This window comes from Macaca thibetana, chromosome 11 (genome assembly GCF_024542745.1).
Source record: "Macaca thibetana thibetana isolate TM-01 chromosome 11, ASM2454274v1, whole genome shotgun sequence".
In the NCBI taxonomy this organism is placed as follows: Eukaryota; Metazoa; Chordata; class Mammalia; order Primates; family Cercopithecidae; genus Macaca; species Macaca thibetana.
In genome coordinates this window covers 65,980,076-66,006,231 of record NC_065588.1, presented here as the reverse complement: position 1 = coordinate 66,006,231, position 26,156 = coordinate 65,980,076, and the positions used below count along the sequence as shown (strand labels likewise).

The 26,156-nt window shown below is 38.2% G+C and overlaps 1 protein-coding gene across 1 annotated transcript in view; it reads right to left on the bottom strand.

Annotated features, from left to right (window-relative positions):
* Positions 1-26,156, bottom strand: part of MYRFL (myelin regulatory factor like) — a 115,721-nt gene that overhangs the window by 77,506 nt on the left and 12,059 nt on the right. Inside the window, exon 2 of the mRNA XM_050750009.1 lies at positions 15,089-15,179. Within this exon, the coding sequence (XP_050605966.1) occupies positions 15,089-15,179 (91 nt within the window). The remainder of the gene's footprint in view (positions 1-15,088; positions 15,180-26,156) is intronic.

Here is a 26,156-nt window from a genome sequence, read left to right as displayed (position 1 = left end):
TTAAGTGAACATTTGAAAATTTATCGCTAGAATCTACTGCAAGCTTGTCTAATCCGCCACCCATGGGCCACATGTAACCCAGGATGGATGCAGCCCAACACAAATTTGTAAACTTTTAAAAAACGTTATGAGTTTTTTTGTGATTTGTTTGTTTGTTTAGTCATCATCTATCATTAATCTTAGTGTATTTTACATGTGGCCAAAGACAATTCTTCTTCTTCCAAAGTGGCCCAGGGAAGCCAAAAGATTGGACACCCCTGATCTACTGTAAGAATTAATCTTCTATTCATGAAATTGTAAAGAAAGAAAAAGAAATTTGTGCATAGCATATATAGGGTTCGGTACTATCCTCAGTTTCAGGCATCCAGTAGAGGTATTGCAACTTATCCTCCATGAATAAGGGGGTCTATTGTACAATACTAATAATTATATTAGATGTTAAAAGATTAAACACTCCAATTAAAAGGCAGAAATTAGGCCAGGCACGGTAGCTCACACCTATAATTCCAGTGGGAATTTGGGAATTCCACTATAATTCCCAATAATTTGGGAAGCTGAGGCAGGAGGATTGCTTGAGGTTAGGAATTCAAGACCAGCTTCAGCAACATAGTGAGACCCTGTCTCTGAAAAAAATGTAAAGGCCAGGCACAGTGGCTCACGCCTGTAATCCCAGCACTTTGGGAGGCGGAGGAGGGTAGATCACAAGATCAAGAGTTTGAGATCAGCCAGGCCAACATGGTGAAACCCATCTCTACTAAAAATACAAAAATTAGCTCGGCATGGTGGTACACACCTGTAATCTCAGCTACTCAGGAGGCTGAGGCAGGAGAATCGTGTGACCTCAGCAGGTGAAGGTTGCAGTGAGCCAAGATCGTGCCATTGCACTCCAGCCTAAGCAACAGAGCGAGACTCCATCTCAAAAAAAAAAAAAAAAAAATTTAAAAATTAGCCAGGTGTGGTGGTGCACACCTATGGTCCCAGCTATTCAGGAGGGTGAGACAGGAGGATCACTTGAGCCCAGAAGTTTGAGGTTACGATGAGCTGTGATCATGCCACTGCACTTCAGCCTAGGTGACAAAGTGAGACCCTGTCCCTAAGGGGGAAAAAGGGCAGAAATTATCAGAACAGATTTTTAAAAAGCAACTCTCTGTTGCCTGCAAAATCACTTTAAATATAAAGGCACAGATAAGTCAAAAGTTAAGCAAGAGAAAAATGTGCACAAGAAGGGTGAAGCAGTTTCAAGAATAATAGCTAAAACTGACTTCAAAATAAAGAGTACCACCACAGACAAAGAGACTCATTTCACAATAATAAAAGAGTCATTCTTTAGGAAGGCATAGGAATCATGATTGTTTATGTACTTAATAACAGAGCTTCAAAATATACAAAGCAAAAATTAGTGAAACTAAAAGATGTAGACAATTGTACAATCACATAGCTAAACATTTTAACATTCCTCTTTCATTGATGATAGAACAAAATGGGGAGAACAAGTTGTTAGAACCAAAAAGTCACTAAAGACATACATAGATTGAGGAATTTATTTAAGAGGAAAATAACTGATTATTTTTAACATTGAGAAAAATTTTCAGCTGTTTTTAGAGAACTTGAGGGAATCAAAGCCAAACAAATTGTAAAAACAAGGCAATGATTCAAACAAAGCAAAAAAAAAAAAAAGAAAGAAAATTATATGTGACACATTATGGTAATGTAAGCCCTGGATATTGAGATAACTTAAAATTTTAGACAACTTTATGATATTGGGAAGTTGAGTGTAGAAGTGAATGTTGGATGTGATATAAGAAAATTAAATCTTCCCAGAAGATTATATTATGTTCTTCAAGTGTATACAGCAAGAAAGCAATATAAAAACATTATTTAGATATAGGGCAATAGAAATATCCAAAAAGTTGGAAAATGGCTGCCTCTGGGGGAGCGAATTTAAAGACAGGGGTAGAGCAGGGGGATTGCTGGTAATCTCCCATTATATGCTATATACAGTATCATTTGACTTCTTAAATTCTTAACATGTATCACTCTAAGTCTATAAATTAAATTTTGTAACTGACTCTGTGATCTCATAATTCCACATTTAAGGCTCTAGGCCTTTGTTTAGTTACCCTTACACTACAGGCATCACTGAATTCAATAACATAAATAAAAACTGAAAATCACAAGTAAATGATCAATCTACTCAAAAAAATACGGCTTGGCATATTATAAACAGGAATGCAGTCTCCATCCAGCAGTCCCTTAAGGAAAACCAAAAGTCCCTGTGTTGAGTGACAGTAATATGTGTTGGTGGTTTTAAGATGAAGATTTAAAAATATTAAATGCTGTCTTTACAGTGCCTTCCCCTTCCAAAATTCACCATAGCTACTCATTTATCTCATTGTATTTTATATGCTTCCATGCTCAATGCATTTTAATACAGTTAGAGAAATTTTGCACTTCTTTTCAGAGAATTTGAAGGGAGAATTAATGATAGCTACCTTCAAACTGACCAAATTGTTCAAACAAGAGCAATGATTAGCTCCTAGTAAAACACTTGTTTGGTAATTTTTTCTTCACTTCTTAGCCCCTCCTACTCACAGTCATCATGTCAAGAATCCCAGAAATGCACATCAGACTGTGTTTCAGTCTTTGTGCTCCAAACTTGTCTATTATACTAAAAGGATTTCCATAAAGCAGACAAACACCAGAGAGCAACAGACACTATGGGTCACACCTTGAGTGGCCAACTCTGTCTCTAGCTTCAGCAGGAAAGAGTTGTAAAAATCAAGAGATTCAGGAGGCCAAGGCGGGTGGATCACCTGAGGTCAGGAGTTCGAGACCAGCCTGGTCAACATGGCAAAACCCTGTCTCTACTAAAGATAAAAAAAAAAAAAAAATTAGCCAGATGTGCTCCTTGAACCCAGGAGGCAGAGGTTGCAGTGAGCCAAGATCTCGACAATGCCCTCCAGCCTGGGCGACAGAGCAAGAGTCTGTCACAAAAAAAAAAAAAAGGAAAATCAAGAGATTCTTAGCAGCTAATAAAAAATAGAATAATTTACCTTCTAAACCCCTTCCTCTCAGACATACAACTTGTTTTTGTCTTTTGAAGGATGAATGGAGAAACAGTCTCCCAGGGGTTGAATCTACATGAACCAAAAGAGGGTGTACAAAATAGACTTTGCCCTCCAGCTAGTTGAGGTGATACGTACATCCATGGCAAACATGCTGCCCTCAGTGCAGCCAGTATTTCTTTCATATTGCAACCAGGCTTGCTCAAGTCTTTACTGAGTGCCTACTGTGCTCATGACTCTACCAGGCACTAGGCAAGACACATACATGGTGTGTCTTCATGTGACTATCTAGGTGGGATACTCACAATTGAGTCATCCAATCCTAGTTTTCTCCAATGAATTCCTCGGTGCCGTCACACAACACCAATCGCCCCTTCTCTAACACTCTATTGCACCTCACACTGAGCTCAGCTCAGCACAGTGCCCAATACAGAGTTGGTGCTTAACAAATACGAGAGATTGTGTTAAACTACATATGACCATGAACATGCTGTATATATAAATCCATATATCGAGAGAGCCTTCCTGACCACCCAATCTAAAATGGTAGCCTCTCCTCCTTGCCTTATTCTTATTTGTCTTCATCTTACTGAGTGACTTTAGACGACCAGCCATTGTCTTTTTCTTCCCACCGGAGTGGCATGACAACAATGGTGTACCACGGATGAGGGAATGGGAATTGCTCACCCCAGGTGCAGGCAATAAGGAAATGCATTGTCTGTAGACAATTTGAAAACAGTACTAAGCCTACAAAAAGTCAGTCTGCTTTTTATTATCACCATGCATCACCAATTCTAAGAAAAATGCCTGGGTGCCCTGCCAGGGCAGACTGTTCCCCCCACAGTGCCCTTGGTCTGGCAGGGATTACATCTGTTTTATTCACTGTTTTACCCCATGCTCCAACTATAAAAATGGCTGTTTAATTTAAAGTATTTCCTCCAATTTTTCATGTATATGATTTATCTTTTCATATGAACTTTCACATTAATAATATGTCTTCCTACTCTGTGTGAGTGCATGTGTGGGCATGTGTGAGTGCATATCTGTGTGTACATGTGAGTACACGTGTGTGTGCACGTGTGAGTACATGTGTGAGTGCATGTGTGTGCACATGTGTGAGTGCACATGTGTGCATGTGTGTGCACTATGCAACTGTGTGTGTGTGTGAGTGCATGTGTGTGCACGTGTGTGAGTGCACATATTTGCATGTGTACTGTGTACTGTGCAAGTGTGTGTGTGAGTGCATGTGTGTGCACATGTGTGCATGCTGTGCATGTGTGTATGCATGTGCACTCCATAGTGCTCCAGTGGGGAGATTGTGACAGGCACTCAATAAATACTTGATCAAGGTCAGTTAGGGTTTGTAGCCACCATCTAGAAGTTGATACAGGAAAGAGTTTTGGAAGAAATGTTGTCAATGAGTATAGTTGCCCAAGAAAATCATTTCATGATAGGGCAGTCAAAAACAAGGCAAATAAGATGCCACTCCTCCCCTCCAGCTCTGTGCTGGCAGACTGCAATGATCTGACCCTTTCACACCCCTCCTCTGCTGCTTTAGATATAGAGATACTTTTTTGAGAACCTACCCTGAGCCAGGCACCATGCTAACCCTTTGCATGTGTGTCTCATTTAACCTCCACGACTCTCATATGAAAACACACCATCATTGTCCTTAATCCTCAGGCAATAAAACCGAGGCTTGGCCGGGCACGGTGGCTCACGCCTGTAATCCCAGCACTTTGGGAGGCCGAGGCAGGTGGATCACAAGGTCAGGAGTTTGAGATCAGCCTGGCCGGCATGGTGAAACCCCATCTCTCCTAAAAAAAATACAAAAATTTAGCCGGACATGGTGACACACACCTGTAATCCCAGCTACTTGAGAGGCTGAGGCAGGAGAATTGCTTGAACCTGGCAGGTGGAGGTTGCAGTGAGCCGAGATCGTGCCACTGCACTCCAGACTGGGCGACAGAGCGAGACTCCGTCTCAAAAAAAAAAAAAAAAAAAGAAAAAAGAAACCGAGGCTTGATGAGGTTAAATAATTCACTCGTGATTATTCATCTGACAGTTAGTCAAGCTGGAGTCAGATGGTCTACCACCAGAGGTTATCCTCTAAATAACAGGGTATTTTAAATACAGACCATTCTAATCAAATTACTTATTATTATGAGTCATTTCATCTTGCACAGATATCCTTAGAATCAAGGAGTATCAGATAACGTTTTAGCCCAGTCTTCTTCTTCAGGCTTTCTCTTATTCTATCAGTTTGAACTCAGAAGTCAAACCAGTCACCGAACTCAAACAGTTTTTAACAAGCTCTTCTCACAGAACTGCACGTACTCTCTCACTCCCTTTCGCAGCATCACAGTACAGCCTATCAGCCCCACGAGAGTGATGGTAGAACCAAGACATGCAGCTGGTAACTGACTCCTAATTCATTTGCCATCCAAACCCAATAAGCCAAGTCCTAAGTTAAACCCATAATATTAGATGCTTAAGCTCTAACATTAGAATGAAACAAAATGAAACCTGCAGTTGATTCCTTCACAGATCTAACACGCCTGTTTCCCCTCCTGTAATGTCCCCTATTCAAACACCGGTGTCCTCAGCTAGTTCCCTCCTACCCCTATACCAGATCTCAAAGCCTAAAGTTCATTATATCTACCCCTACTAAGCACACTGACTCAAACCAAACTGCATTAATTTAGTCTGTCTTGAAGATTTACTAGTCTCTTTTCTAGAGCCTTGCCTTCTCTACACACATATACATATAATGCTTGTTTTCCTTTTTCATTGCAATTTCAGGGTTTTATGCTTCCCCTAAGTCTCTGCAATCTCCCTCTCTCAAAGCAGCATTGCATACCTGGACATTTCCTAGTATGTCTCACCACCGTAGCTCAACTGTGTACCAAGTGGGTAACTGGCTGGCTAACCCAGGAAATCACAGAGGACCTTAGCCTGCTCCTCCTAAGCAGACAGCTATCCCAGACTCTACCGTAAGGAAATAAAGAGTTAAGGGCAATTTACAGAAACCTTCACATGTTGACAGGACTGGCCTCAGCTCTGCATACATGCCTTATACATGCTCATACATGAATAATACGTCCCAAATGGGGCCCATGGCCAAATAAGTTTGAGGAACCCTTCATTCCATTGCTCTTCCCTAGTTGCACATTAGCACATCGAAGGCACTGAGAAGTCCTGCAGTAAAAACACTTATGTAATTTAGTTTAAGCCAGTGAGTCACAAGCTAATTTATTGACCATGGAACTTTTTTTCCTCACAGCATCTAATAGGACAAGATTTTCATAGAGCATTTGTTCCTTTTTCACAAGGCCAATAATTCAATGTTTTAATATATTTAAGATCTGAAAATCTGCCTATGAGATTTAAACTAGCTCTCAGAAATTTGCAGCCCAATGGTCTCTTAGATTTTTGAGATAAAGGGTTGCCACTGATATCTTTAGAAGACACACACTGTAGGCAACATGGTAGAGGGGAAGTAACATGATTGGTAGTAAACCCAGGTCTGAATCCCACCTCTAGTATCCAGGCAAAAATAAAAAAACAAAAAACCCTACATACCAGTGCTGTTGTGATATGAAACTATGAAATGAAACTAACCTGCATAAAGACCCTGGTATTTAGAAATACTTAAAACTTGGAGTATTTGAACAGGTTGTACAGTTCTAATGATCATTGAACTAGCCCAATGTCCCTGTGGTCATGGAATAGCCGTGTTTCTGCTTGTTCTCACTCAGATTTTATTGCAGTTCACTTAACTGCATGCATCTGAGCATTTTTTAAATCAAGTAATGACAGGTTATCTGATCATAGGGCTCTCCTTTAATGAACATGAACTCTGACAATCTTTATGAACTATGGCTCAGATCTACTCTGAGTCACACCATTTGGTAGATAATTTTAGACACATTTCATGTATTTCCCTGAGATTCACATTCCTTTAAAATATCAATTAATCTAAAAGCTTCATGTGGAAGAAAAGGCATGTTTCTAGAGCCAGGCAGATTTTTATCTCAGCTTTGCAGTGTCTTGACCTATGGAGAGTTACTTAACCTCTCTGCACCTTATCCTCTTCATCTGTAAAACATAGATAATATACCTATTTGGAAGAGCTTAGAGAACGAGATGTATTACATCAAATATATAATTAAATAAGTGAATATATGAAGGGCAAAGAATGCCCAACACTTAGTAAATGCTCAACAATAGTAACTTCCTCTTCTACCTCATCTGCAAGCCCTGTCACCTGCCTCAAAGGTAGAGAGTGAAGCCTCCTGGGCAAACCAGTCCTGAATCTCAATAGCAAGGGGGAAGCCTATAGGCAAATATTTCTGGTCTGGTAGGAAAGACCATCATTTTCATGGAGACTAAAATATAAGGCAGATTTTGGACCTCCCAGGTAGCTCAGAACACAATACCCCAAAGTACGGTGCCTTGGCATGCTAAGTACTTTGAAATGAAGGAGACTGGAAGGACCTCAGAAGCAAGGTATCTCTGACCTTCCCCTGTCCTCCTGCCTCTCATGCCCTTTTCTCCCTCAAAGCAAATCACAGAAACCATAATTCTTCTTCCCCAAGATGGTTCATAGATACTAGAACTCCTCCCCGTAAAGCGAGCCATAAAACCCAGAAAAGTCACTGTCTCCCTTCTATCTCATTCCAAAGGGACTCTCATTCCAAAGAGACCCTACCCCACAGCTTGGAAGAAGCAACGCTACACAGAGAAGCCAAGAAAAATCTGAACAGACCCTGCTGGGTTTCCTCCCTCAGTCTGTTACCATTAGATCACACCCTTTTGTCCACTTACATTTCTACACAGCTGTTCATTCCTCATTGAACCCAAGCATAAAAATAAAAATAGTTTTCCCTGAGTCTCTGCATTTCATTTCTGAACACTCCTGCATCACATAAAACTTCAATTAAGTAAATTTTTTATGCTTTTCTCTTGTTAGCCTGTCTTTTGTTATAGGAGCATTGGTTGTGACCATTATGGTGGACAAGGAATGGTATCATACATTTCCATCCCTATAAAAGGCAGCTCTTCGATGAAGACCTTTGTTCACTTTTCCCTCTAAACAGCTAAAGGTCTTTCTATTAGTTATAAAAAGTAGTCTAGATGATTACACAGAACCCAGGTAGAATCAGTGGAACCTTCACTTAAGGAGAAGACACTTAGAGGAGAGAGACTATACAACTTTTGGCAGGTTGCTTCCAGGTCAGAGAAAAGGATATATCCATGGTCCACAATTCATACAAGTTACTGCGATGTAGTGAAAGGAATGTGAGGGCAGGCACAGGGGCAATTAGTATCTGAGTTCAGCCCATGCAGTGCCTAGAACAGAACAGCCAGCTCAGAGTGTGGGCTCAGACATTTGGCAACCTACTAGTTGTGTGTGTGTGTGTGTGTGTGTGTGTCACTTCCTTCAAAAATGTTGAATTCAACTTCTTCCCACAATTTGTTGCCAAGGAAGTTTCTGTTGGCAGAGAATAATAAGAGCCAGGTACCAGAAGTATACGCATACAGGTTTCTCCATTACTATTGAAGATTCAGGCCTGGTTTCACTCTCTGTCTTAGGAGGGCAGGGGCATTTGCAGGTATGCTGACGTGGGCTCAATAACAGAATGGAGATGACAGTGACAGTGGAGGGCCAGTGAACTTGGAGTCAAATCAATAGAACTTATCCAATATAAGCAACAGAGAGAAAAAAAAATGAAAAAAAATGAACTGAGCCTCAGTGACCTGTGCAAACTATCAAAGGGCTAACATTTGCATTTTTGGAGTTCTAAAAGGGAAAAAGAAAGACATTGGTAAAGAAAAATAAATGTTAAAAAAAACAATGGCAGGTTGGGTGAGGTGGCTCATGCCTGCAATCCCAGCACTTTGGGAGGCCGAGGCAGGCGGATCACCAGGTCAGGAGATTGAAACCATCCTGGCTAACACGGTGAAACCCCGTCTCTACTAAAAATACAAAAAATTAGCCAGGCATGGTGGCGGGTGCCTGTAGTCCCAGCTACTCAGGAAACTGAGGCAGGAGAATGGTGTGAACCTTGGAGGCGGAGCTTGCAGTGAGCTGAGAGCGTGCCACTGCACTCCAGCCTGGGTGACAGAGCGAGACTCTGCCTCAAAAAAAAAAAAAAAAAAAAGGCTACAAATTTCGCAGATGTGGTAAAAACTATACACTTACAGATTCAAATTTGATCAAATCCCAAACAGTATAATACAAAAAAATGCTCATACCTAGAAACATATAATCAAACTGCTGAATATCAAAGATAAAGAAAATATCTTGCAGATGGAGAAGAATGATATATTACATACAAGGGAACAATGATTCAAATAGCTTTTTATTTTTCATCAGAAACCATGGAGGCTAGAAGGCAGTGGGTCAACATTTTTTAAATGCTGTGGAAGGAAAAAACCCTAATGACCAAGTATTTTATATTCAGCAAAAAAATGTCTTTTAAAAAGGAAGTTGAAATTCAGTGGAGGAAAACTAAGAAAATCTATCACCAACAAATCTGCTCTAAATGAAATTCTAAAGGGATTTCCTAAGGTTGAAGAAGAATGATACCAGAAAGAATTGTGGAACCTTCCAAATGAAGGAGACCAACAGAAATGGTAAATGCTTGTGTCAATATAATAGCCTATTTTTTCTCTTCTTAAGTTCCTCAACATATATATGAACGTTGAAACCAAAGATTATAGCATTGTCTCATAGAGTTTTGAATATATATAGATGCAATACACATGATAGCTACAATATAAAAGAGAAAGGGGACTTTTATGGCTATAAGCATTCTAGTTTTCATATGAAGTGGTAAAATATCTTTAAACTGACTGCAAGAGGTTAGGTATGTAGATTGTTTTCCCTCGAGTTACCTCTGAAAATAAATCCATATAAAGAGTCTAAAAGGCAATTAACATATTAAGACAGAATACTAAAAATCTTCACAGAATTTAAAAGAGGGCAGAAAAGGGGGAAAAGAAGTACACAAAGCAGAGGGGATGGACATTTTTAAAAAGAAAAAGAGAGACTCAAATCCAAACATATCAATAATTAATTTAAATATAAATTGTCTAAGTTGAAACAGAAATTGTCCAATTAGATAGGGAAAAATACCCAATGATATGCTGAATAAAACAAAACTAATTTAAATTTTATGCTATATATAGGTTAAAATTAAAGGATGGCAAAAATATATAACACAAATACTAACCAAAAGAGAGCCGAAACTATTCACAATAGCAAAAACATGGAATCAACCTAAATGTCCATCAATGATAGAATGGATAAAGAAAGTGTGGTAAGATACACCATGGAATACTATACAGCCATAAAAGGAATGAGATCATGTCCTTTGCAGGGACACAGATGGAGTTGGAAGTCATTATCCACAGCCAACTAATGCAGAAATGGAAAACCAAACACCACATGTTCTCACTTATAAGTGGGAGCTGAAATATGAGAAGACATGAACACAAGGGGGAACAACATACACTGGAGCCTGTTGGGGGCCCCAGGTGTGGGGGGCAGATGGAGATCATCTTGAAGAATAGCTAATGGATGCTGGGCTGAATACCTAGGTGATGGGATGATCCTTGCAGCAAACCACCTAGGCCCACGTTTACCTATGTAACAAGCCTGCTCATCCTACGTATGTACCCCTGAACTTAAAATAAAAGTTGAATAAAAGAAAAAAAAAAGAGAGCTGGAGTGGCTGGATTAATATCAGACCAAATAGACTTCAGAATAAGAAAAAGGAGATAAAAAGGAACATCACTCTGCTAAAAGATTACGTTTACCAGAAAGACAAAACAATACTAAATGTGTTCACATTTAATCACATAACTTTTCAATTCAATACAATTTTGCTTTCGCAAAATCCAATAGAACTGAAGGAGAAGTAGAAACATCCACAATCACACTTGAAGACGTCAACATTTCTGTCATTGTCATAGATAAAGTAAGTAGAAAGCAATCAACAAGGATATAGAGGACCTGAACAAGAATGTCAACCAACTTGACCTAACTGATATTTATAGAATACTATCCAACAACAGCACAGTGAGTATTCTTTCAAGTGCATATGTAACATTCACCAAGATAGATCATATTCTTGATCATAAAGCAAACCTTAACAAAATTTGAAATCATACAAAGGATGTTCTCTGTTCATAATGGTATTAAACTAGAAACCAGTCACAGAAAAACATATGGAAAATTTCCAAACATTTGGAAATGTAGTTCCAGCAACCCATGAGTCAAAGAAAGTCAAATAAAATTTCTCAAAAGAAATTTTGAAAGTATTTTGAACTGGAAAAATATATATATATATAGTATATCAAAAACTGAGTGAGGCAGCTAAAGCCACATAGAGAGGGAAATGTATAGCATTGAATGCTTAAATCAGAAAACAAAGAATAACCTCAAATCACAAACTCCATTTCCACGCTAAAGACCTAGAAAAATAAGAGCAAACTAAACCCAAATTAAGCGTAAGGAACAAAATAATAAAGATAAGAGTAGAAGTCAGTGAAATTGAAAACTAACACAATAGAGAAAATCAATGACATCAAAAGCTACTTATTTGAATGAATCAACAAAACTGATAAATGTCCAGATTGATTAAGGATAAAAGAAAAAAGAAACAAACTACCAATATGAAGAACAAAAGAGGGAATATCACTACAGACTCTTCAGAGATTAAAAGGTTAATAAAAAATACTATAAATAACTCTATGGCCATAAATTTAACAACTCAGATAACATTGATCAATTCCTTGAGAAAAAAGTAAAACAAACTAACTCACTTAAGTAGAATGAGATACCATAAATAGCCCTGAATCTACTAAATAAATTAAATTTATATTTAAGACCCTCCAACAAAGCAAAGGAACAGATTATTTTGCTGATTAATTCCACCAAACATTTAAGCAAGAAATAAAGCCAATTCTATACTACCTCATCCAGAGAATTTAAGTGAGGGAAACATTTCCAAAGGAATTTTAAAAGGGTATAGTTGCTGTGATACTAAACCCAGAAAAAATAATATATAAAAAAACAAAACTGCAGATCAATATTCTTATAAACATAGATGCAAAATGCTCAACAAAATTTTACCAAATTGAATCCAGCATTATATCAAAAGATAACATATCACAATTAAATGAGGTTTATTTCAGGAATACAGGGCAGTTCATTAGTCAAGAACTAAGTGAAGTAATCCATTATATTAACAGATGGGAAGAAAAAAACATATAATTAATAAATACACAAAAAATTGACAAAATTAAACATCCATTTATAATAAAAATTATCAGCAAACTAACAGTGGAAGAGAAGCTCCTTAAGCAAATAAAGGACATGGTTAAAAAAATGTATCACTAACATTACACTTAATGATAAAAACTAAATGCTTCCTCTCCAAGGTCAGGGACAAGGCAAATATGTCTAGTCTCACTACTTCTTTATTCAATACTATAGCTGGGTCTTACCTAGTTCAGTAAGGCAAGAAAGTGTCAAAAGATATACAGTTTGAAAAGAAAGACATACAACTGTCTCAATTTGTAGATAACATGACTGTCAACATAGAAAATCCCAAGAAATACATATTTTAAAAAGTTATTAGAACTAATACATGACTTAAGACTGTAAGCCCAATATATGAAAATCAATATTTCTATATACTAATGATGAATAATTGGAACTAAAAATTGAAAAAAACATGATGTTCAAAGAAGAACATGAAATATTTAGGAAAATATGTGCAGTATTTTTATGTTGAAAACTATATAACACTGATGAAAGAAATCAAAGAAGCCCTCAATAAATAGAGAGATATACCATGTTCATAGATTGGAAGGCTCAATTTTATTAGAATGTCAAGTCTTCTTGGATAGATCACTAGGTTTGATAAAAATTTAATCAAAATCACAGACGAATTGTTTAAATATTGACAAGCTAATTCTAGTATTTATGTGGGAAGTCAAAGAAACTAGAATAGCCAAGACAATATTGAAACAGAAGAAAAATTCAGAGGACTTACACTATATGATTTTAAGGCTTATGATAAATTGCCTGTGTACAGTAATAAAGATCATATATAGTAATCAAGATAATGTTGTGTTGGCAAAATGATAGGCACATAGATCATGTAAAGGAATAAGGAGTCTAGAAATAGACCCACATATTTTTTGTCAATTGATTTTTTTACAACTGTGCAAAGGCAATTTAATGAAAGAAAGTTATTCAACAAATATTCTGGGATAATTGGACATCCATACACAAAGAAACTAATATCAATCTATATCTCAAGCCTTATACAAAAAAAAAAAAAAAATTCAAAATGGATCACAGACCTAAATGCAAAACTCTAAAACTTTTAAAAGAAAATCTTTGGGAATTTGGATTAGGTAAAGTCTATATTTCTTAGCTATAAACCATAAGCCATATAAGAAAAATTCAATAAATTGGACATCATCAAAATTAAAACTTTTGCTCTGAGAAAAACACTGTTAAGATTATAAAAACATAAGTGACAAACTTGGAGAAAATATTCATGAATAACACACCTAACAAAGTTTTTATATCCAGAATATCTAAAAATTTTTCTAAACTTAAAGAAAACAACCCCAATTTTTAAAAATGAACAAAAGATGTGAATTAACGCTTCACCAAATAAAATGTATAAATGGTGAACTAGTACATGAAATGATGTTCAACATCATTAGTTATTAGAAAAATGCACATCAATACACGATACATCACTACAAACCAATTAGAATGCTACAATAAAAACAATTTTAAACTCATAATACCCAAGAACTGGCAATAAAGAGAAGCAATTGGATATCTCATGCATTGCTACACAAAGTGGTACCACCATTCTACAAAATGTGGATATTTCTACAGTTAAGCTTACACTTACAACATGATATAGCAGTTCTTATCCTAAGTACTTATCATAGAGAAATTTAAACGACTGAGCACACAAAAACACATACATAAATATTTATAGAAGCATGATTTATAATTGCCAAAACTGGAAATAATTAAAATGTCCTTGAACAGATAAATGGCTAAACAAACTGTTGTAACCACTTAAAGATATCTTTCTCTGTAATAAAAAAAGGAATAAAATATTGATCAAAGACATTATGCTAAATGAAAGAAGGCAGACTCAAAGTGTTATATACTGTATGATTTCCTTTATGTCACATTCTGAAATAAATCAAAACCATAGGAACAAAAAACAGACCAGTGGTTACCAGGGATCAGGGTAGATGGTGAGTCTGACCACAAATGAACAGCATAGGGAAATTTTTCAGTGTTGTGTGTTATGATAAAGTGGTTATATTACTATGAACCTGTCAAAACTCATAGAAATTTATACAAAAATTTGAACTTTAGTAGATGTAAATTAAAAATAAGAAAGGCTAGAGTGCCTATGTTAACACCAGAAAATAAGAGCAGAAATCAATGAAATAGAAAACAAAAAAATAAGAATTTAACTTTAACCAAAAGCTAGTACTTTGAGAGATTAAGAAAACTGATAAACGTCATGCCAGATTAACCAAGAAAAAAAAAGACACAAGTTGCTGGCATCAAGAACAACAAATGAATCATCACTATAGATCCTACAGACATTAAAAGTATGAGGGAATATGAAGAATTTTATGCTGATGAATTTGACAACTTAGTTGAAATGGACAAATTCATTGAAAGACACAAACTGCCTAAGCTGATTACTATCAATAGATAACCCGAATAGTTCCACATCTATTAAATATACTGAATTTGCAGGTGGAGGTGAGGAATGAGTGGAATTTCTCATAAAGAAAATTCTGCACTGGTGATATTTGTCAAAGATCCATAGACATAATAACATCAACTCTACCCAAGTTCTTTTGGAAAACAGAAGAGGAGGGAACACTTCTTAGCTCATTTAATCATTTCATAATATTTTAAACATCAACTAGAGAGCAGTGCTCCCATTACTTACAAGGCCCCCAAATCAAAGTCATTGCCCAAGAATTCCTCCAACAGACTTGTGTCCACGGCTAGGTTCTCCAGAGTACCATTGGCTCCCTGAGCTGCAAAGGCAAATTGAAAATCTTGAGAACCATGAAGATTTCAGTATGGCCAATAGTTAAAAACATTGACAAATCTCTAAGGTCAGGGACTGTGTCTTTCTTACTGTATACACAAGGATCAATAGAATGGAAGAGGTCCAAAGTAAACATTTATTCAACGGGTGGATGGATGGAAGGATGGATGGCAGTTTTGTTGGTTGGCCAAATTATTTCCAGTTAAGTTCAACAAGAAGTTCAATATCTTGTTTCACATTTTTTTTAGACCTGCCAACAGGTAACAAAATAGTTCTGTCCTTTTCCTTGGTTTACAAAATGAAAATAAATGTACTAGTTTCTTACTGACTTCTCAGTGCCTTACACCAGGAGGATAATAATGTCCTGTTATGACTGATGTTAATGTTGATTCCTTGGTTAAAGTACTGTCTGCCAGCTCTCCTCACTGTAAAAGCTTTCCTTTTGTAATTTGTGGGGAGATACTTTGAGATTCTACATACATACTGTTTCTCATCAAATTTTTACCCAATAGTTTTAGCGTCTTTTGATGACCATAAGTATTTTAATACAAAAAAATGAAAAACAAAGTGAAATATTTTCTGTTTTGGTTTAAGCCTCGGTATTCAGCAAAAAATTTTTTTTTCAACTTTGATTTTAGAAATAAAGGGTTCATGTGCAAGTTTATTCCATAGGTATATTGCATGATGCTGAAATTGAAAGTATAGATCCCATCATCCAGGTAGTAAGCATTTATAGTCATTTTTTTCCAGTCCTGAATCTAATCCAGAATAGCATAATGCATTGGGTTATCATGTCATATCAAAGAGTACAGGCTAGTTGTTTATAAAATGTCCCTCAGTTTTAGTTTGCCTATTATCTTACGGTTAAATTCAAATTGTATATGTTTGACAAGAATATTACTTAAGTAAGGTCCATTCAATGAAATATTATGCAGCCATTTAATAAATTTTACAAAGTCTCAAGAGAAGAAAGTGGGTTGCAAAATCTTGTACCCAGTGAATAAAAAACATGTGAGTAAAAAAGGGATATTTACCAACAAGATGTACAAAAGTAACATAAATATTTTGTTGCAACAATAAACAGACCAATATTTTGAGCATAATGAAGTCCAGAAATAAACCCAAAGATATTTATGAGAATTTAGTTTGTGATAAATGTATCATTTTATGTCTATGAAAAAAAGCTACGTTCTATACTAGAATCTCACTTCTACACCAAAATGAATTCCTAAATGTACGGAAGATTTAGATAAACCATAATATTACTAGAAGAAAACAGGTACATATTTGTGCATATTTTGGAAGGAGAAGACGACTCCTAAACCATGATAGGAATACCAAAAAATATACAGAAAAAAAGGTCTATAAATTTGACTACATAAAAATTGAATTTTTCAGAATACATGAAAAGCAAGGTTGAAAGCAAATGCTGCTTCTAAGGTTTTGGACTAATAATTCCCAAATCAAAGCTTCTTAATGATTGCCTGTATCTTACTCACTAGAAAAGGTTCATGAGGGCAAAAATCATAGTTGTCTTATTCGTCACTGTAACCTCATAATACTAAAGCTTTTTTCTTTTCTTTTTTTAAAGAGAGAGGGAGAGAAGTCATTGGAAGAATGAGGTAAATATTTTCTAGAACTCGAGTCAGCTAATGAGGAAGTATATGTGTCTGGATAACAAATGGATAGAAAAGCCACAGAGATGGAATCCAAAATGTTAATGGTGATTATCTTCAGTGATAGTGCTTTGTTTTGTTTTCTTTATACATCTGTTTTATTCTTTAAATGTATTACTTTTGTAATCATCAAGTTATATAAGAAATTCATCTCAGAGTAAGAATAAAATGATCTTTTTCTTTGAAAAAAACAATAGTTGCTGAATGAATGAATGAATATCTTCACTAGCAGGGACTGGATTGATGATCCTTAGTAAAGAGGTGACATAACTGGGGCATACACTCTCTGTTCTGTATGCCCTCCTTCCCCCATCCTTTCTGCAGTTTCTGAGCAGAAGAATACATTAGCACCCAACAACAAAAGGGCCTTGAAATGTGAGTTTCCTTCAGAGTCCTCTGACTAAGCCTTTGTCTTACTGCAGCAGTTTGAGTGGCACAAGAACCTCCCACCCCACCAGAGAATCACCAAAGAATTGTAGCTCCTGACTGCCACTAGTTGATAGTCAATAGACAATATCTAAAAGCCAGCATCCAAGGGTTAAGCTAAGGCGAGGAGTTTATTTGTGCTGAATGCAGAGGAGAGCCAGTTTTGCTGGAGTCAACTGCTCTCTAAGCTGCCACGGATAAACAAATGCACTCAATCCCATCATTTAGAAGAGTGTCAAGAGCACCGCATGATGCAGGTATTATCTTTGGCAATTCCCAATCGCCATTCTGTGAGGTACACTTTGTTCCGTGCTTTGCTTTGCTAGAGGATTATAGTACTCACATCTGTAGAACCTGAAAATTTTTTTTCGCCTTTCCCAACAGTGGAAAGTGATAAAGTTTTTCTTTCATCTTATTAAAATCTGAAATAGATGATATTGAATGATGAAATTGAATGAGGTCTTAATAAATTTTGTGGGTTTTTTCCAGGTACAGTTTAAATACATAATAGTTCTGCTTTCTATCCCCCACCCCAATGCCCCTCAAGTTTTATGCTGGCTTCATAAGAATTTGCAGGCTTTTCTTCTTTCTCCACATTCTAGAATTGTGAAAATTGTGGAGGAGACATCACCAACTCAATTTGTTGACATGAGCTAAGACGAAAATGAGTGGCATACATCCCACATGCCTCCTGGATTCACAGGAGAGATTCCTGGAGATTTAGATGGTCAGAAATGACCTCATAGTGGAGTTAAGTCTTGAGCTGTACTTTGAAGAAAGGCTGGGATGGACAAGACATCTTCATTCTTTCACTGATTCAACCACAATTTACTAAGGACCTACCATGTGCCAAGCATTGCACAAGGTTCTGGGGACACAGCTGTGGAAAAGAAGACAAGAACCCCTTAGAGGGCTTGCATTCTAAGGGAGGGAAAGGAGGCGACATTGGGGGTAGGGTAGGACACACATGACATATAAAAAATAACAAACACAAGGTATTTTCAGAGAATGAGGAAAACAAAACAGGCTGGTATAATAGACTGTGATGGAGCAAGCGCTTTTCTATGCGGACTCCTCTCTCAGGAGGGAGCCATGCAGAGACCAAGGGCAGAGCGTGCCAGGTGGAGAAAAATGGCAGTGGCAAGAAACAAATCATCCAATGGGTTAGAGCATGGCAGCATGGGCATAGGACAGGAGGGCAGAGCAATAGGAAGCTTTTGGAGAGTGACATCATATACTTCATGTTTTCGAAGGTCATTCTGGTGGCTTGTGGGAAGATTATAAGGGTACAAGAAGAGAAGGGAGATCAATTTGAATACTTCTGCAGTTATCCAGGGACACTCGGAGTTGGAATTTCTCACTCTGGGCCAAGCAAAACAATAAGCACTTTGCTTATGTGATCTTATTTAATCTTCCTAACAGCCCTAGAAGGTGGCCATCAATACTACTCCCAGTTTACAGAAAAGGCCAAGTGATTACACAGGTTACCCAGCTTGTCCAAATCACACAGCATGTAAGTGGCACACAGGGAAGCCAACCCAGGCTACTGAGCCTGCTCTCACCACTGCCTTATGCTCCACCGCCTCGTGCTCCGCCGCCTCCCCAGCAATGCCCGCCAACTGAGGAAGGACTGACTTGCTTCTACTGCTTCACTGGGCTTTGGGCAAACCGACTGCTAACAGAAGCAGATGGAGGGAGGAATCTGTTTAGTTTTCCCCTGAAGCCCCTGCTGGTGTCCCATCTGCTTTATATAGCACCCTTCACTCTCCCCTCCACACACCCCACACAATTCCTCAGGTAGAAATAGGAGGTGGCCCATAGATTCTAAGACCTGACTTCTGTGTCACTTGCTTGATATCACCCACCGGCCCCCACCCACTCCCCCAGGTAGAAATAGGAGATGGGCCACAGCTCTAGGACCTGGCTGATGTGGCTTTTGCCCAAGCACCTTAACGAATCAGGAGAGATGATCCCTGCAGTAGCTGGCTTCCTCTTGGACTCCAAAATCCTATCTGTGTTTTCCAAATCCAAAGGAAATTACTCAAAAAGATAAATCCACAGTGTCACATAAAATTGTTTTCAGGAGGTTTTACACACAGAGAACAACTCTCAAATGGCTCCTAAAATAAATCTCATGCTTTTAAAAATAAACGTTTTGCTCTAAATGTTTTTAACACTTGTTTATAACACCCAAGCCTGCCAAGAGGGCACCCGTAAGCATCCTATCCCCCATCAGGGAGGCTCAGTTTGAAATCAGGTTCCACTCTTTACTTCTGTAGCTAGGAGGGGCTGCCACAGTTTTGCTTACAAAGGGAAAAGCTGCCTAGGCCTCCTGGGTGTGTCAGAGAAACTGTCCCCGTACTGCTTTTGTAAAGCAAAGCCCTTCCTTACCCTAATTCTCTGCATCCCTTTCCAGGGGCAGCAAGAGCTGTAAGACAGTAAGATGTCCTGCTGCTCTTGGCCTTTGGCAGACAATAAAAATGCACTTGGTTATGAAGATGAGTCCATCAGGGAGTACTACAAACACACCCAAGTTGCATCCACAGGACCTACTAAAAAATCTACATATGCCTATGGGGCTTCTCCAAGGGCGTGAGCAGGGAAGACACAGCAAAGACCTTGCTTTCAGGACTCCCTGCCTTCTCCATTCACCACCTGCCAGTCCTATATAAATATCTTTTATTTCCATCCAACAGCTTTCTTCATCGCTTTCCCCAACACTGATAAGGCCCTCTTCTTGATTTATTCTTTCACACTTGGTGCCACACAGTGACGCCCAGAGTATTCAGACAACTGGCAAGATGACAAAATTTGTTCCAACAACTCTAGCTGTTTAAATGATTTTAAAAATAATAATGAGGGTCTCCCAAACGGTTGCTTTCTGGATTTAAACATTAAGATAGTTTCCCTCTGACATGCCAGTGTTCATGAAAAACTGGAGTGGAAATGTTAATAGATATTTCAAAGAAGAAGAAAGAGGAGAGGAAGAAAAGAAGATGGAGGAGATGAAGAGAAATAAAATACTCCCCTTCTCTCATTTGCTTAGAATACTTTGGCCTTGAAAAATCCATTAAATGTAGTACTGGATCTAAAATCTAATGTTGGTGTGTAGAGACACAACCAGTCCAGAGTTAGAGAAGTAAGGATGACATTTTCTTAGAGATATTACCAATCATTAATTGACTAATTGCTTTATTCTTTTACTTACACATTTACTTAGTGTTCACTCTGTGTCCTGAAATAAAATAAGAAATAAGCTCACGGTCCAGTGAGGGACAAGAAAATCAGCTATAGCAATGCAAGGTGTTAAGTAATGATAAACGTGTGCTTGGATACTATGGGAGTCTTTTAATTAGGCTGGCCTTGGGTGAGCCAAGGACTTCCTATCAGTGACACCTGAGAGGGCTTTTTAAGGTTAAGTACGGATTCACTAGGTGAAAGATGATAAACATCCTAGGAACACAAAAGGCACGGGCAAATAAATTCAAATAATCAACAGCAGGACTCTGTGGAAACGTGCCCATAGTCTGACCACAGCCAGGAGGCAGGTGAAGAAGATGGTAGAGACTGAGAGCCACACCATTCCTGGACCCCACTGCCAGCTGTATGTGCTTTTATTTCAACCACTATAGCAATTATGTATCGTGCATCTCTTTCTCTCTGCTCAATTCTAAGCCTTTCTAGGGCAAAAACTTTTTTTTATTGTACAGATCCTAAGCATCTAGAACAGGACTTAAAACATTATAGCTATTCAATAACTGTTGACCTTGTTAGGTGAGTAAATAAAGCTTTGAATGAGTAGATGTAATTATGAATGGTGGAAAGTGTATTATGATAAGAACTTTATCTTGAAAATGATAGAGTCATTGAAAAACTTTAAGCAGGAGAGTGATGTGATTAGGTTTATAATTCTGAAAGATCATTTAGCCTGCAGTTGGGAGACTGGACTGAAGCTGGGCAAGACTAGTTTCAAGAGACTAGTCAAGGACATTGCCAACATTAAACTTCCCATATTGCATTTCTTAACACAGTGGACATGTGATATGGGCCAGGCACAGTGCTAAGGGTTAGGGACCAAACACAAAGGAGCAATAGTAGTTAAGGACTCTGGTTCTATAGTCAGGCTAGGGCTTACATCCTTGCTGAGACTTAGCTGTGTAACCCAGGACAAGTTAACTAGCCTCTCAGTGTCTTTCTTTATTTACTTTCCTCATTTTCAAAATGAGGTTAATACACTACAAGCATCTACCTCATAGAGTTGTTGTGGGAATTAAATGAGATAATACATGCAAAGTGCTTAGCATAGGTCCCAGCTCAATAAAATGCTACCCCTGGTCATTACCATTAGTTTCTGTGCTCAAGGAGTTTATAGACCAGTAAGAAAAACTGACATAAAAACATATCATAGCAAGATAATGTGACAACAGAGATGCACACAGGGCCTTGTGGGGCACTTTAATGACTCAACAGGAGCAAAAAGGTGCCAGGGAAAGCTTCTAAGAGCAGGGGTGAACAAGGCTACAACTATCAACAGAAATAGGTCTTAGGGCCTTGAATGCTGTGAAAGTCTGACCTGGTGCGGTGTGGTCAGGAAAGTGGAAGAATGTGCAGCGATGTGCTGGAGCCAGGTTGTACAAGCTTGTGCACATCTCTTCCAACTTCATATTTAACGTGATGTGAGTAGCTTGACATCGGCCATAGTGAGATCATTTACACCATGGAAATGAGCAAACGCTACAAATCAGGGCTGCTTCCCGACTTTCCCTTTCCCCAAACCTAGGGAGTTGGTTATTACACATTTACCACATCACTGTATGTGACTAGTATTTGGGAGGATAAGCCATTGAATTTTGTGATTGACTGTAAGAAATCTAGGTGACTCCCAGTCCCTGTCTTGATGGTCATGCTGGTGACCTGAAATAGGAAATATGAGAGAATTGGATGAGGAGCCGGGGAAGGAGCATGAGTTTATCTGCATGGGGCCATGTACTCTTTTGTACTCTTGGAGACAGAAGTGAGCAGCAGGGCACTGCCCCCAAGAAAAACTCCACCTAACAACCTGGAATCCTGGGAATCTCCCAGTCTCCTAGTACAGATAGTCTTACATTGACCCGAGAAGAATCTAATCAGTTATTTCAAACAGAAGTAACATGACCCATTGTTGGAAATAATAACTGAATTAGAAGACTATCTCTGGCTGGACTTTAACATGACATGAATCACCTGGAATTTATTATGTGCCTGATAATTGAGAGATAAAATCAAAATTAACCTTTATTCAACTTGAGTAAATAAATAGTTCAAGCACATTGTGTAACAGGATGGCAACCCCCACATGGGTTTTCTAAAACTGTTACAGATGCAAAAATCTGGCAAAGATTGTCAAAAACTTGGCTGCTGGACTCTAAGAACAGCAGAAAATATCCAGGAACCTACATGTGTCTACCAAGAACTAGCCGTGCAAAAGGACTTCATTGCCTTTCCTGTTCAGCTGCCTGACTGGCAGATTAGGAGACTCTCAAAGGAAATGTATATCTTTATTTCAACTAGACACTAAATGAACTTACTCATCCAAAATTCATTGCATATGTAATGAAGAGCAGTGTGCAAGGCGTCAAGGATACAACAGTGAGCAGCACTAAGGCAGGAGAGGGGAGCACAGGGAAGTCAACAGGCAGGAACACTGCAGTGGGATGTCAGACCCAAGCAGACATTTAGAAGGAGCTTTTGATACAACTCGGGAGTAGAGAGGAGAAGTCAAAAATGGTTGCATTTGTAGCTAAGATGGAGAAATGTAGAGGAAATTATGCTAGAATCAGGTTAATTTGTACCTGGGAGAATAACTGTCCCCCCAGAGAGTTAAACTGAAGAAAATCCTAAAATTCAGCATAAAATTATTTGCTCTCATCCTTCTCAACAATGTTACTTGTAATTCAGAAAAATATAGAGAAGGCAAACTGGACACACATTCAGACAGCCTGAAGGAAGTGGGCAAGGAACAATATAGTAGAAAACGTCAGACTCTAATCTTGACTGATTGCATTCATGACTGACTTTGGCAGGATGAGATTTAGTAGCTTAAGCATACAGGTTTGCATTGGTTTTTCTAGTTATGTAAATATAATATGGGCAAATTTGGTTTATGAATGAATAGATGACAAAGACACGAGTCTTTTAGTTTTGTCATAGGTTTTGAAAAGACAAGGAAACTAATGTAGAATTATAATAAAATATTGAGTACAGAACTAGGATAGTGCAATTCCTGCTTCTCTATGCACAGGTCGGATCTTGAGGATGTGGGACCCAGGTTTTAAAAGGAATGCTAACAAATAGTAGAGGATCCAGAGGAGATCCAGCAAGGAGCAAAAGAATCACAAGCTAAGCTATTTGAGAGACAATCAATGGAGAAGATTGATAATACTTGGTAAGTTTAGTGAACACTTATTATGTACCAATACTATGCTAAGAATTTTACATTTACTTTCTCATTTAATCCTCAAAACAGTTTTATTCTATGACATAGGTACTATGATTATCCCTATTTTTCAGAGAAGCTGTCTTAGTGAGCTTAACTATTGCTCAAGTTGCAATAACACAAGTGTCACTGCAGGGGCTCAGGTGTTTTCTACCATAACATAATGTACGTGTTCCTGAACAACCTTGCTTTCTGTAGAACTGCAAAAAATAGTAGAAGAATGTAGAGTTGAATAAAAACACTAAAAGTTAATAAAAACAATGACATATCTAATAAAAATTTAAGACATACTAAATTATTATTAATATTGCTAAGTACTTCAGTAAATATTGGCATTTAACCTTTATTTAGAAATATTAGAAGGGGTTGCAAAGAAGAGTTGCAGTGCTGAATTATGAAGACCAAAGGGAAAGAGAGGGGGAAACTGAGATGATGATAACTAGTTTAAATCAGTTACAATCCATCTGACAGAGCTGGGTCAGAACCTGCTCTTTCTAGGTTCAAGGACTCTCCTCCTCTATCTGAAAAGATTTGGCTTCTGTTTGCAGGAAAGAAGGTGGGTGTGCCTGCTGATGTAGGCACAGTATATGTAACTTTAGTATATGTAACTCAGCCATATGTAACTTTAACATGCTATGGATCTACGTTCCTTTAACATTACAGTTACTGAAATGCCACATGAATCCATCCTTCACTGCTTTTTCACAAACTTAGGAATCACTCAGGGTAAAGAATAAATGATTGCTGGTTGGCTCAATGTCTTTAGAGAGCTGCCTTTGTGGCTTTGCACAGCTTCTCGTGAATAATCTGAAAATTGTAATGGGATTCAAACTAAGAAGGGAAAGTGACTAGCTCATTGCATCATGTAACCTCTATCATGGTAAAAGTATTTCAGGGTCTTTACTAGTACATTATCCTGTTCACACTTCTCCTTTTAAATTAGTGATTTGAAATATAAATTAAGCATGATCCTCTGGCCTTTCTGGAAGTCTGGGAATCAATTTTTTCAGCAGTTTGAGAAACCATACAGCTAAGCCTTTTCCCAGTCCTACAATGTGAGGATTAAACTTTTATGTTACATCCATTTTTTCTTCAACAATACACATTAATGTTAATATACAGAAGAATAAATAAAACTACCAAAAAGAAATAAAACACAATTGACTACATGTTAAGCAATATTAACTTTAGCCATAGAAGATAAATTTGGGAAAGAGAAGCTGACAATTTCTTTTAAATGACAGGAACCTGTCTCATAGAAATGAGTAATCTCATTGAGTTTATAACCAAGGTTTGGAAGAATTATTGTTCTGGTTTGGCCTATTAGAAAGTCTAATTTTGCCCAAGGCCAAAAAAGGAGGAGGCAGATGAGGAAGGAAAACAGAGGGGAGAAGAGGAGGAGGCAGGGGAGCAAGGGACAAAGCCTTTCAAAAGGAAGGACAGCTAAAGAGGAGACACCACCCACAGGCTCTGCAGGTGAGTTGGCTCACCTGGAATGTACAGTGTTAAATATTAAATCAACGTCCCCTGGGCTGACACTGCATGGCACAAGTTCAGCAAGATGTGACAAGAAAACTGCTCACCTATGGCTTTCAGGGGTGCCTGTCCTGCCCCAGCAATGCCTTTCTGTCCTCCCAAGTCAGGCAGAAAGGGAAAAGACAGTCCAATAGAGCACTGTCTGAGGGCCTAGTCTTCAGCCAGTTGCAGGATAAAGAAGGAAATCCAGAAGACTTGGAATCCTGGAAAAAGGATTTGAGTTTTTTATTTATTGACTCAACACATACATTTGAGTGACTGCTATGTACCAGTCCCTAGGTGCTGAGGAAACAGGAATGAAGGAGGCATAGTTCCCTCCTTCCAGGTGTCCATAGGAGACAGACACAGAAAAAAGGCATTCATTACATACTTTGAAAGGTGAAGTGCAAAGTACTGTGGAAACACACTGGGAGCCCCTGGAGGAATGATGCCAAAGTCAGAACCTGGAGTGAACCAAGTTAACCAAGTAAACAAGGCAGGGAAGTGTGCTCCAGAAAGAGGGAGCCCCATGTGACCCAGAGGTAAGACGAGCATGAGACTTGGAAAACTGCAAGTCAGGCAGACCTGGGTTAAATTCTACTTTTACTTAACTTCTCTGGGCCTACTTCCTCATCTGGATAAAGGAGATGGGTTTTACCACCCTTAGAGAGTTGCTTGCAGATGAAACGTGATAACATATATGAATCTACTACTGGTGCATGGCACACAGTAAATGTGCATCCCTTTCTAATTCCTCCCCTGCTCTCTGCCTCCACTCCCCCGGAGACAGGGCTCAAAACAATGAACCGATTGTTGAACTCATGACACATCAGTTACATCCTAGCAGAAGGTTAGGAAAAGTCCGAAAAGA